The sequence below is a fragment of the Balaenoptera musculus genome, chromosome 6 (assembly GCF_009873245.2).
Source record: "Balaenoptera musculus isolate JJ_BM4_2016_0621 chromosome 6, mBalMus1.pri.v3, whole genome shotgun sequence".
NCBI classification, from domain to species: Eukaryota; Metazoa; Chordata; class Mammalia; order Artiodactyla; family Balaenopteridae; genus Balaenoptera; species Balaenoptera musculus.
This window is the reverse complement of record NC_045790.1, coordinates 113110642-113124541: the sequence shown is the minus strand read 5'-3', so window position 1 is coordinate 113124541 and position 13900 is coordinate 113110642. Positions and strand designations below refer to the sequence as shown.

Below are 13900 nucleotides of genomic sequence, written 5' to 3'. Positions count from 1 at the left end.
TCACACGAACACACACCACACACAACACATGTACATACACCACATGTAACTGGACACACAGATACACACAGAGACCACACACACATATACAGATGCACAGTCACCACACACACCTCACGCTTACACACACCACACACAACACATGTACATACACCACATGTAACTGAACACACAGAGACCACACACACATATACAGATGCACAGTCACCACACACCTCACACGTACACACGTCACACAAACACACACCCTCAGTAAAGCCGTGACTTCTCCATCAGCTGAGGAGCGCTGGGGGGCCCTGTGCTGGGAGGAGAGCCTCCACCCCGGGGGGAGGCCCGGAGGAGGCCCGGCAGCCGGCGGAGTCCGCCTAGCTCGGTTCAAGCCCGCCTCATGCACAGACCCTCACACGGGTTCTGGCAAAGCAGGTCCCTTTCTTCAAGTCAGTGTGGAGGGTGGGGGGTCCCTGAGGCTGTCGCGGCCCTGCTGTGTGGAAGGGGCCTGGGCAGGAGGAGGGCTTGGAGGAGCTGCCGCCTGGCTCCCCTGAGGACCTGTGCGTTTTTGTGCTGCCATCTTTGGCCACCGCAGTAAATCACTTTAAAAGAATTAAAGAAAAATGCATGTAACAGGTTCCACAAACATTCACTGACACCAGACTAGACCGAAGCCTAACTGGGCCTTTAATTATTCATTATTGTAGAGGAGGGAGGTGGAGCTCGGAGGGGCCTCGGGCGGCTGGGGGGTGGCCCCTCAAGCCCTTGGGAGGCCATGTTCAGTTCCAGAAAGCTCTGCGAGCCCCTGGGAACACAGGCCTTGGAGGCCTCCTTCCTGCCTGCGTACGCCACAGCGTTACTGCTTAAAAATTTAAAGCCCGCCTTTACACCCTCGTGGCACTGTGTTCTCAAGGCAGAAGCCGTCTGTTGTACAGAGGGCCTGCCTGCTGCACGAGAAGGGCAGGGCCGTGCGTCCCCCACTCCTTCCCCAGCCTCCTCCTTCTCGGTCCTTCTCGGTCCTTCTCGGTGGGCACCGTCTGAGCATCTGTTCTGTCCGTGGGCCTGTGGTCCCAGCTGTGCCTGTTTCTCCAGCCTGGCGTCCTGTTAAAACCCACCTGAGGAGCTTCCAAAGGTGGAGCCTTCGGTCCCGAGCCCAGAGGTGCTGCTTTGAACTGGCCTGCAGTCTTGAGCGGAGCCTAGCACCAGTGTCTCGTGAAAACCAGCCCCCTCACCCCGCCTTAGGGCCAAGGACCCAGGGCAAAAGGCGGGCAGGGGCCTCAGGCTCTGTTCTCTTTGAAGAAGCTCATGGCCCAGAGTTTCAAAGTGTGGGCTCTGGAGTCAGTCCGGGCCTTGCATGGTGGGTGTCTGCTGTGTGACAGTAGCCAAGGCACTTAACTTCTCTGAGCCTTTGGTCTCCTTCTGTGTACAATGAGACTTGAAATAGCGCCCACCTCCCAGAGTTTTGTAAGGATCAAATGAGATCCATGTGGCCTCAGCACAGCGCCTGGAACGTAGAAAACGTCCCATAAGTATTAGCGATCAGTGGTCGCCTCCAGGCCAGCTGTGTTTGCTGCGTGCGTGCGCAGGTTGCTGCCGCCCCTCCCCCCTCGGCACCTGCAGCCACCTTGGGCGGGGGTGGGGGGGTGGGGACTGTGCCTTTGGTAGCTGTGTGACCTTGAACTCCTCAGTTGGCTTCTCAGGGACACATCCTACAGGTAAGAGAATGGACACGCTCAGAGGCGGGGCCTCTAGACCAGGAGATCAGAGAGGATGCAGGAGTGTGATGGCTGCCTGGGGCTTGATTATCTGCTTTCTGATCAGCCGGAGAGGGAGGTGCTCATCCGGCCTGGGAAGGACTATAGGAGGGGTGTATTAAAGCGACTGAGTGACTTAGCATCTTTGAAATACGTTTTCTAAATTTAAAATTTAATTTAAAAACTTTTAAATTCGTTAAAAGCATCCTTCTCGGGCAGATGAACAGCCCAGAGGGCTGTGTGTGGCCCCAGCAGAAGAACCAGGCTGAAGCCAGCGAGGGTCCCGCGGCTTCTGCTCAGCAGGTTTTATCCGGCAACCTTGTGGGTTTTGCTGTCGCATCAAGAATCCCCCTAGGAGGAGGAGGAGGGGTCTTGACTGGAGCTGTCATTTTTGTTCCTTCCTCCCGCCCTACGGCTGTGCATTAGGTGCTGGGTCACAGGTGTGAACGAGGCCCGTCCACCTCCCCCCGTTGTCCAGCAAGGCAGTTGAGACAGGGGTGTGGGTCACTGCCATGCAGGCATGGTGCCAACAAGGTGATGGTGTTTCCAAGTGGTGTGCGGCCACTTCTGGCTTGGCTCATCAGGGAAGCCTCCCTGGAGGAGGTGGCGTTTGGGCTGGGCCTGGAAGGATAAAGGCTTGGCTCATCAGGGAAGCCTCCCTGGAGGAGGTGGCGTTTGGGCTGGGCCTGGAAGGATAGAGGGAAGTACAGCTTTTCGCAAAAGAAGTCCTCAGTTATTCAAAGTGACAGAACAAACTGTTGAGGGGGACAGGAAGACCTAAGGTAACAGAGCAAATATATTTCAGTTTCCCCTAAAACATCGAAACAGAAAGGATCAGAGCGAGTCAGAGTCACCCACATAACTGTATTTTACAAACTTGAATTTTTAAACTGAATATGTGTGCATTACTTTCAGATAACAAGCCGTAGAATCCCAGGCATTTTTAAGCGCTGAGTTGAGGGGTATCAGTTTTTCCCCCATTTGGTTGCTCTTTCTCATTTATTTTATTTGCGGGGGGTGAAGGACATACCTTAAGAAGTGCAAACCACACTATCATCTCTTCTTTTACTGACCAGGCAAAGCTAAGCCTCACACCCAAATGATTTAGTTCCAAAAAGGGAGGGTATTTGCAAATTCAGCAGAAAAACCAGAAATGAAGATTTGCGGTTATGGAGGTATCTTCCCACTGGTAATTGGATTCGATTCTGAGAAAATGACCCAAATAGCACTTCAGCCACCCTGAGCCTCTTTCCACCTCCCTGCCACCCCAAATGCCTTGGCACAGAAGCGCAAGCCAGTTTCCTGAAAATAAAATGCACTGGCAGGTGGCTGCACTAAAACTGTTTTTCTTTGAAGCTCTCTGGAACCCTGTTGCATATTAAAGTTTCATCTTGAGGCTAGACTCAATTCAGATCTGCCTGTAAAGATGTGGAACAGAGATTCTTCATTTGCTGGGTGATTGATTCCTGAATCTCTGTTCTGAATGTACATGTTTGCAGAACAGTCATCTACCTATGATACTGTGGGATGTGACGGATGACGTGCAAGATGCAGAATCCGGGAGCCCAGTCCCCTGCTTCCCGAGCACTGCGCTTATGCAATCAGCCCTCTCAGCGAGACACCCAGTGAGATTTAGGGGGAAAGAGATCTGTGCCTGGAGGTGGGGGAAGCCCAGCTATGCTGTTCATCTTTGTTGGTGTTTATGCCTGCCTGACCGATTTCATCCTGCAGAATAAAGAGACTAGAAACAATCACCTGCCCAACCCCCCCCAAAAAAAAGAAGAAAAAAATCACCCAAAGCCATATGCCTGGAGCTATGACCAACAGGGAACCAGAAGTCCCTGCACCCCTGGTTGTAAGAACACGTCCTGGAAGATGGCAGAAGAAATGTTGACCGAACCAATTTGCTCTGTTTGGGGGTTTCTTGGTCATAACAATCCCTGCTACTGGTGATTAACTAGTAAGTCACGCACGAGCCGCTTCTGGCTCCCAGGGGGCTGGCCACGTGGAAAAGGTCACTGTCGTTCGTTAGGAGGCAGATGAGGTCTTCGGGCACCTGCCGCAGCTCCGTCCTTGAATCTGTTGCCTTTTTGACAGGTGCAAAACATGTCTCAATCCATAGAGGTCCTGGACAGGCGGACTCAGAGGGACTTGCAGTACGTGGAGAAGATGGAGAACCAGATGAAAGGACTGGAGTCCAAGTTCAAACAGGTGGAGGAGAGTCATAAGCAACACCTGGCCAGGCAGTTCAAGGTATGTGCGCTGCTCCTCATCCTCCCCCTCTCCTCCTCCTCCCCCTCTCCTCCCCCTCCCCCTCCTCCCTGTCCTCCTCCTCTCCTCCCTCCTCCTCCTCCTCCCCCTCCTCCTCTCCTCCCCTCCCCTCCTCCTCTCCTTCGTCTCCCCGTCCTCCCTGTCCCCCTCCTCCTCTCCTCCCTTTCCCCCTCCTCCTCTCCTCCCCCTCCCCCTCCTCCTCTCCTTCCCCCTCTCCTCCCTCCCCCTCCTCCTCCTCCCCCCCCCCCTCCCCCCCCCCCCCCTCCCCCTCCTCCTCCCCCTCCCCTCCCCCTCCTCCTCCCTCTCCCCTCCCCCTCCTCCTCCCCCTCCCCCTCCTTCTCTCCTCCCCTCCCCCTCCGCCTGTCCTCCCCTCCCCCTCCCCCTCTCCTCCCCTCCCCCTCCTCCTCCACTCCCCCCCCCCCCCTCCTCCCCTCCCCCTCCTCCTCTCCTTCCTCTCCCCCCCCTCCCTCCCCCCCTCCTCCCCTCCCCCTCCCCCTCTCCTCCCCTCCCCCTCTCCTCCCCTCCCCCTCTCCTCCCCTCCCCCTCCTCCTCTCCTCCCCCTCTCCCTCCTCCTCTCCTTCCTCTCCCCCTCCTCCCTGTCCCCCTCCTCCTCTCCTCCCCCTCCCCCTCCTCCTCTCCTTCTCCTTCTCCTCCCTCCTCCCTCTCCGAGACTGCATGGTTCCCCTTCATGCTCCCACTCGCCCTCCAGAATAGCAGTTTGAGGCCAGGGAGGAGCCCAGCAAGGAAGCTCTCTTTCTTGCAAAGGGCAGCACTCCTTAGAAACAGAGAGGCCACCTGCCCTCACCCTGGTTTGACGAAACTCACCTTGAAAGGGGCAGAGTTGAGGTGCGGTTTTCACACCTATTAGCTTCTGAGGCCAGGGCCCCAGGTCCCAGCTTCTCCAGCCAAGTTGCAGATTAGCTAGGAAGGCACGTGATTGGTCCTTCCTGACTCAACAGCTGCTGCAGGTGAATCACATTAGCCAAGGATTAGCTTAATTGATTAGAGCCATTTCTGAGCAGGGATCACTCAGGGCAGTTCTTCACATCTGACCTAATTTAGCTGTGACAAGGCTCACTGTAGATTTGCAGGGAAGGAAGAGAGACGCCAACATCTTTCTCACTTCCCAGTAAGTGTTCCTTTTCTCCATGTAACTCTGGACATTAAAGCTGGAGTTGGTTTGACCTAAAATTATATATACATATGTACAAATATGTATATATACACCTAGAGTTTACTCAGCTTCAAAATGATTAAATTGACAAATTATATGCCCCTTAATTAAGGTACACATGCATGTTAATTAGAAACCTAGCCCAGATCTAAATGAATGGGTCAAATTACACAGCCCCACTGGACTGGAATCTGCTGATACTCCTAGGTCTTCCTGCCCTTTCTATCGTAATGTTTTCCTCTGATGTATGCTCCCCGCATGAAGCAAGAACCAGTTCGCTTGTGAAAGCAATACATTATATAGATGAAATGGCAAGCTAATGAAGTTATAAATCTATATTATAAATAAAATAATAGCAGGTTGATCCTGTTGAGGAGAAATGAGCCAGTCGCTCTTGGTGGGTGCAGGTGGACGTGTCCTTGCTTCAGACATGTCCTCAAGAATTATCTCGGAAAGAGATTTTGACCTGCCCGACCCCAAAGAGCTTGTGTCTCTCCTCGTAAGGCCAGCACTCCCTTCTCTGGGGTAGACTCAGATTCCTCTAAGGGTGTCTTCATCTGTGGGCTAGCTCCTCTTTGCAAGCACTCTGTCACAGTTCCCAAATCTGGGGCACTATGGCTCTGAGGGAAGAAAAGCAGCCCTTGCCTTTGACCACACTTTAATTGCCTTAAACACTTTCAGCAGAAATTGCTGTGAGGGCATCTACATAGCTGTTAAAGCAGTTTGTCTGGACTGACTCTAGCCTTGAAGTGTGATTTTTTTTTTTTTAAGTGACCGTGAAAATATTTGTCTGTTAATGGCTATCTGTTTAAGGCAGGCTAGTAAGCTAGTTCTTCAACAGTTTTCATTTTTTTGCTTGCAGGGCTAACTTAAAAGAGTTTTTTCAATGCTGCAGTGACTGAAGAAGCAGTCCACTCCCATGTAACCATGACAGAGGGCCAGAGAGCTTTTTTGCACCCTGCATTTTTACTATTATTTCCCGTTACTTAGCACCATACCCCTAAGGAACCTTGAATACAACCAGGATCTCTTTTGCATGCAACTGTAGATGCATCTCATGAATAGTTTGAACCCTTGTCAATGCATTTTTTGGAAAAAAAAAACCAAAAAAAAAAGAAACTTTGTGTATGTGACTTAAAGCATGTAACCTTCAGATGTTGCATTCTAAACTGACAATAAAGACCTTTCCCAAATATGTTGGTGTTCTGAAGACTGTTTAATATGCTCTTCTAACTCCTGTGGACCAGAATAAATCAATCTATAAATAAAGCGGGAGTGTGGACATTTTCCCTCACCTAGGGAGAAGCCAGGCCAAGGCAGGGTGTTACAAGTTTTTGCACGCATCGCACTGAACCCAGCTTATTTTAACCTTGCAGGCGATAAAAGCGAAAATGGATGAACTTAGGCCTTTGATACCTGTGTTGGAAGAGTACAAGGCCGATGCCAAATTGGTATTGCAGTTTAAAGAGGAAGTCCAGAATCTGACGTCAGTGCTTAACGAGCTGCAAGAAGAAATTGGCGCCTATGACTACGATGAACTTCAGAGCAGAGTGTCCAATCTTGAAGAAAGGCTCCGTGCATGCATGCAAAAACTAGGTAGGCCCGGCACCCTGCGGGGCGGGGCACTGCACCTCCCACCTCCCCGCTCAGCTCACTCAGGCTTAGGGAGTGGTGCTGAAGTGGACAGCGCCCGCCTGGCGTCAGCGAGCAATGGCTGGATTAGGGCTCCTGGGTAGGGCTACCTTGACAGATAGCCGAGGGAAGTAGGCACCACCTGTCCTAGGGCCTTGTCCAATCCTGTGCAGAGGCCAGCTCACAGACCCCATTGAGCTGCACATCTGGAAAAATGATGTTAGGTGTTACCTACCATCTGAAGAATGTGTGTGTGTGTGTGTGTGCGTGTGTATGTGTGTGTTGGGTGACTTTTTAAGACACAGGTTTTCATAGAGCGGGAAACATACATCTTAGATTCCCTCCAGCTTGCGAACGAGGGCTGATGGAGCTCCCTGAGATACTGAATCATGCAGAAAAATCCATCACGTCACAGTGGAAGACTTGCCATTCGCAACAAGCCAGGGAGTCCCTCCTGGTGCCTGGAAGGGGTGGGACTGGGGGCCGGCGGCCCCTGGGCTCCTTCGGAGTCTTATTTGTGGTTGATACCCACTCGCCTTATCAACTTTCGTGTTAACTGCTTTAGCAAGTCTTAACGTGTTGGCGTCGGAGTCCACTTTTAAATAGCACATTTTAAATCCCAATTCCATTTTCAGGTTTTCTTAGGAAAGATTGGCTGGCCCTTCCACCCACTGTTCTCTAACACAGAGGTTGTTCATTTTCATATGGTTTACTTTTAAGAGTAACTTAGGGTAGCTTTGAGGGTAATTCTGCTTTATGGAAAAGTTTCCTTTAGGTTTTATCTGATGTTTTCACTTGATTCCCTTTTCATCCCCCACCCCACACACACTACAAATGCCTTATTTTAAACTTAAAACATCCCAAAGGAACAAATACTTTAAAAAAAAAAATCCCCATTGCTATTAAGTGGGAGAGAGAGAACGTTCAAAGGGCAAGGAGCTCGAGTCAGCCAACCTTTTTGTTTGTTCCCACATCTAGTTTATTTTTAATGCCGTTCTAGGTGCCCTAGTAAAGCTCCCCAGTCCGGGAGAGGGCAGTGAGCGATGTTGGGGGCATTAGGACGAATCCTTTGTGATGTGTACACTTGCATCATGGGAAGGATTATCTGCTGCGGTTTTTCAGATGTGCTTGATGGCACCCATGTCCTGGTGTGTCCGGGACTGGGTGACCTGGGACAATCCCGGGGAGGGGGTCTGGGCTGGACGGTCTCTACCAGCTCTTCCCATTTCAGCATTCAGGAGGCAGCGGGAATGTTTGAAATGTTACTGGTTATCAGGCTTATCAGTGGTTATGGGACTACATGAATACTTCTGGTGGGCACTGTCCTTGGGTTTCTACCCATAAAGCTCCCTCTACCCTAAGCTCCCATCACCTCTCTCCAGACCCTCCAACGCTCCCCCTGAGGGCTCTCGGCCCCTGGGGGTTTCTTTGTTACTTATTTCTCCACAGCAGCATTTTTATTCCCCGGTAGACAGACCGTGTAGACCAGTGGTAAACCAAGATTAAACCTTCACGTTTTCCAATTAACGGATGAAGGAGCAAAATAGAAATTCAGAGGGCAAAGTTACAACTGATGAGAAGCTAAGGGTCTTTCCAGGAGGATTCTGCCCTTCCCAGACGAGCAGCCTTTGTGTCCGAACTCAGCCTATTTTTAGAAGCTGGGTGAATTCACTTTAGGGCTTGGGATCTTGTGGCTTTCACATGGTTCCCCTTGGGCCGCTGAAATGGCCAACTTGGGAGTAAGAAGAGAGGATAAAGAGGCCCTCGGAGCCCTGTTCTCCACCACTGAGTGCAGTCACTTCTGCGCTCAGAAAGACCTTGACCTGTAGATGGACCTGCTGAGTCTTCGGGCTGGTGGGCAGGGATCCGTCTTTCACCAGCCCTCGGGTGGGTGATGCGGGTGAACACTGAACTGAGAACCCCCATCTGGGGGAGGCAGTGTCCTGAAGTAGTAAGTGCCACTCGATGGCCCTGTGGCTCAACCAAGGCACTGACCACTTTGCGTGCCAGCTGCCTCTTCGTCTGTAAGATGAAGGCGTAGGAGTCCCTGTGCCCTGGGGTCACTGTGTGAGTCCACAGACACCATTCACATCACGGGCTGCACACTGTGCTCGGCACAGAGTAGGTGGTGATAGGACACGTAGGCAGGTGGGTAGGTAGTTCACGATAGCTAGACATGATTGCTAGGTAAAGAGACAGCTAGACCAATGATAGGTAGGTAGGTAGGTCAGTAGGTAGTTAGACAGACAGATGATAGATAAGTAGGTTAGTAGGAAGGTAGACAGATAATACGTAGATAGGTAGGTAGATAGATAGACAACAGATAATAGGTAAATAGGTAGGTAGGTAAGTCAGTAGGTAGGTAGTTGGATAGACAACAGATAATAGGTAGATAGGTAAGTAGGTAAGTCAGTAGGTAGGTAGGTAGGTAGATAGACAACAGATAATAAGTAGGTAGGTAGGTAGGTAGGTAGACAACAGATAAGTAGGTAGGTAGACAACAGATAATAGGTAGGTAGGTAGGTAGACAACAGATAATAAGTAGGTAGGTAGGTAGATAGACAACAGATAATCAGTAGGTAGGTAGGTAGGTAGGTAGACAACAGATAATAAGTAAGTAGGTAAGTAGGTAGGTAGACAACAGATAATAAGTAGGTAAGTAGGTAGACAACAGATAATAAGTAGGTAGGTAGGTAAGTAGACAACAGATAATAAGTAGGTAGGTAGGTAGTAGATAGACAACAGATAATAAGTAGGTAGGTAGGTAGACAACAGATAATAGGTAAATAGGTAGGTAGGTAGTGGGATAGACAACAGATAATAGGTCAATAAGTAAGTAGGTAAGTCAGTAGGTAGGTAGGTAATTAGACAACAGATAATAAGTAGGTAGGTAGGTAGGTAGTGGGATAGACAACAGATAATAGGTCGATAAGTAAGTAGGTAAGTCAGTAGGTAGGTAGGTAGTTAGACAACAGACAATAGGTAGGTAGGTAGGTAGACAACAGGTAATAAGTAGGTAGGTAGGTAGGTAGACAGACAACAGGTAATTAGGTAGGTAGGTAGGTAGACAACAGATAATAAGTAGGTAGGTAGGTAGGTAGACAACAGGTAATAAGTAGGTAGGTAGGTAGGTAGACAGACAACAGGTAATTAGGTAGGTAGGTAGGTAGGTAGGTAGACAACAGATAATAAGTAGGTAGGTAGGTAGGTAGGTAGGTAGACAACAGGTAATAAGTAGGTAGGTAGGTAGGTAGACAGACAACAGGTAATACGTAGATTTAGCTGCTGCTGCTTCTCCCACTTCCTAGGTTTTCATTCAAGTTCGGTAACTTAAAGACCCAACCAATATCCTGTGGCTGCTTATTTTAGTCTTTATTTTAGCCTTGCAAATAGGTACCGTCTTAGCAGCCTGTTTCTTTGCTGGGAGGTTGCCGGTAAGCATAGAACAGGGGAAGCCAGCACTGATGCTGTCCTGGGCGGGTAGGACTTCTGAAGATGCAGTGTCTCAGAGGTCGGCAGTTCCTTCCTCGGCCTCCCCCACCCACCCCCAGCCCCCCGCCACCTCCGCCTCTTGTCTCCTGGGTCTGAAGTCTGACTGTAGGTTCCTTGCTCTGGTGAACAGCATCTCGGTTACCTTCCTGGTGTAATTATGGGGAAGAGGGTCTCCCTGCAGTTTCCCAAAAGTGCTCTTAATTAGGTCTCTATTCTCTTCAAATTGATGTTGCTGACAATTCCGTACACAGGAAAAAAAAAAAACCAAGGACTGCAGGTTCCATTGGTTTTCTGTTTCTATTATTTTTAAACCCCTCTCTTGATGGGATTGTATGTTTTTCCTAATGGCCCAGCCAGAACGTGAATCTGAAAGTCTGATTTCTAGAACTGGAGGTTGGGCTCAGCATCTCTCGGGCATCATCCGGAAGGGAGGCGGGTCCCCACGGCTCCCCTGCAGTTCCTCTGGTTCCCGGGCAAGGCAAGGGAGAAGGCAGAGCTGCCCGGCGACCCCGTCCCCCGAGCTTTCACTGCCACTTGTGGAGAGCCTGCAGAATCAGATGCCCCAGCAGCTAAACCAGCCAAAAGCAGAGACTTAAGATCCAATGCAGAACGTCGCTCGTACTCATGCACGTGTCCCGGGCATGTCACGTGCCCGTTAGTGTCAGCCCTCAGTCCTGTCTGTAAAATGAGGAGAACTAGCTGACTTTAGGGCTTCCCCCAACTGGACCGTCCTGGTTCTCCGGTGCTAAAGGCCTCTGTAGGAGACAGAGAGAGGGGCCCTTACCTCCTCCCCAGAGGCCGGGATGGAGCCGGGTGAGTGAGCTGCTCCCAAGGACAGTGGATAAGTTAGCACATACGAATTTGCACTCGGGATTGAGAGGGAAGTTTAGGGTGTCTCAGTCTGCAGGGGACTGACTAGGACGGCGAGGTGGGAGGGAACCCGAGTCCAGGTGCCACTCACGGCAGTGACCTCAGTGGTCCCCACAGGCAGGCAGGTGTCCCCCCAGGTTCCTTCCGGGAAGTGCTCGGGAACCGCAAGAGGTCTCTCAGCGCCCCCGTCCCTGCCCAGGTGCGGAGGGGAGATGGGCGTCCAGGGCGGCCCTCGGGGCTCTGGGCCTGAGCTTGCAGGGAGGCTGCTCCCTCCCAGGTTAGCTCTTCTGCAAGGACGTGTGTCTGTCTGAGCTCCCAGCTTTGCCAGCTCAACTCTTCCCAGTCTTTAGGGATACAAGCTGGGGCCAAGGCAGATGGGCCTGGAGGCCAGGCGGCCCCAGGACCCGTCTGCCTGCTGTAGAGCAGTCAGCCCCCAGAGACCCTCGGGTCTCTGGCCCGATTCCTTGGCGGGCATGTCGCCCTGGGCCTGCTCAGGCTCCTGTCAGAGGTCATTCGGGCTGTTGTTCAGAAGTGGCCTCCTTCTAGGAATAGCGGGGGGCCAGAGGATTGCATCTGCGGAGGCTGCTTTGTCCAGGCTCCCAGCTTTGCAAGGCGGCCTCCCTCCTGAGACCCGTCCTGGGCCCTCAGGGCCCTCCCAGCTGAGGGTGCTGAGCCTGGAGCCCAGCCTCCTCTGAGATGGACCTGCTCGGCTTCCCTCCCCTCCCCATCCACGAAGCCCGAGCTCTCATGACAAGAGAGGGACACTTTTTCGTGAACGGAACGTGCCAAGACTCTGCCTTGCAGCTCTGCCGCGGGGCTTTTTTAGATCCTGTCAGTTCCCGAGGTCTTGGCAGAGCCAGTCTGGATGGAGAGCCAAAAATAACTCCGTGACTCAAGCAGGGCGGGCTGCCTCCATCCCCAGTGGAGAGCTGAGCCCACAGCCAGGAACTGGAAGAGCAGGCCTCCCGGGCCAGCTGGGCCCTTCTCTGCCGGCTCCTCATCCATGATCTTAAGGCTCCCTCCGAGAGGCTGGGGGAGCGTGGGCTCAGCCCCTCGGGCCAGGGTGCACTGGGGGAGACCTCAGCCCAGGGCAGGTCGGGGCTGGGGCTGGTCCAGACGCCCTCCTCCCGCCCCCCAGGCCCCCCGCAGACGGTCTCCCCTTCTCTGCAGCCACAGCCCTTCTCTGTGGGCCGGACGCAGTGGAACCATCCAGGGCAGCCCCGGGCCTGGACTTGGCCACAGTCTCAGTGTGAATCCATGGCTCCTGGCCTCACTGGGCACTTATGCGTGACGGGCATCCTTCTAGAAGCTCCCCACTGGTTAACTGCTTTAATTCCCACAACCGCCTCTGGGGTGGGTATCCTTCTGGCAGATGAGGAAGCCGCCCTCAGCAGAGGCGGCCCACCTTCACCCCCGTCCCCTCTGGCGGGTTACGTGGCAAAGCCGTGGGCTGACGAGGATTTTCTGGGAGATGGATAATTATACCTCTCGGTTCCTGAGAGGTGAGTCATTTGTTCGTTCATTCATTCACTTTGGACAGGTCCCCCAGGCTGAGCTTTGCGGGGGGCAGGGGCATCCTGCCTGGGGCCGTGAGACCTGGACGCCCGGGTCCACGCCCAGGGGGTGTGCAGGCCCAGCCTGGGTCGGGGAGGCAGGGTGGGTGCCGTCCGGAAGGGAGCGGGCTCTGCAGAGGCATCTGTGTGGGTCCAGCCACGGAAGACAGGAGGGCAGGAGCGGGGTGGGGGTCTGGCTCTCCTGATGCAGGTGGGCCTGAGCGAAGGTAGGGAGGCCGGAAGAGCTGGGCAGGCAGCCGAACTGAGCCGGGCGTCCACCTGCCATCTTCACCTTCTGAGTGTGATGTAAAGGATGGATGTCTGTCTCCTTCGGGGGAGGTCGTCCCAGGCCGGGTGTGGCCGCTGAACGCTGGGCAGGGCGTTGGCGTGAGTGGACATCCCACTGGGAAGTGTGCCCGCGATGGAGCTCCAGCAGGCATCCCCCCCGGGGCCCCCGATCCGTGACACCCTTGGGGCCACGGTGCCTTGGGACTTCTCCTTCCGGGCGGCAGACAGGACCACTGTCCCTGACTCAGCGGTGGGGAGGCCCTGCACGGGACATTCACACGGGGCACTTTGCTGGCCTCTGGGCAGCAGGGAGGAGGGCTGTTTCTGCTGTTCAATGGCCCCTGTTAGCATTTCCCACCCAGGTTGGAGGGTCTGCTGTCTCCCGGGGGCAGCCCAGAACCCCCCAGGGTCACAGAAACCAAGAGGGTGCTGGGGGGAGACCAGCCTAGTGTCCTGCTTCTCCCCTGCCCTCCCTCCTCCAGACGGAACCCTCAGGGAACCCCACCCCAAATTCTCAAAACCCTCGTGGGATGAGAACTTGGTCTGGGGCTCTGGTGGGCACACACGCTCTCGCGAGATTTCCAAGGACCCACTTTTTTCTTACTTCTGGTTGCTGTAGATGTTGGCTAACCTGGACGTAATGTCCAGTCCCTTTGTCCTCTGTCTGTCCTCCCTCAGATGGGGGGGTGTGGACAGGGCCGGGCAGACTTGCTGTCTGCAGGGACCCTCGCCTGTCTGCAGACTCACCTCCCTGCCCTGCAAGTGATGGCCTCGGGCCTTGAGGGGACAGTATTTCAGTGGGAAAGTATGCAATTCCTCCTGAAAGGGGAACAGGCAAAATATACACTGGGAAGGGATGGGCGAGTAAAAATAGTTGA

General features: G+C 53.1%; 1 protein-coding gene across 2 annotated transcripts in view; it reads left to right on the top strand.

The window, feature by feature from the left end:
• OLFM1 (olfactomedin 1) overlaps window positions 1-13900 on the top strand; it is a 38167-nt gene that overhangs the window by 14718 nt on the left and 9549 nt on the right. For both annotated transcript variants that reach the window (XM_036856725.1, XM_036856724.1), the window contains exons 3-4: window positions 3840-3995; window positions 6564-6783. In XM_036856725.1, the coding sequence (XP_036712620.1) occupies window positions 3840-3995; window positions 6564-6783 (376 nt within the window). The remainder of the gene's footprint in view (window positions 1-3839; window positions 3996-6563; window positions 6784-13900) is intronic.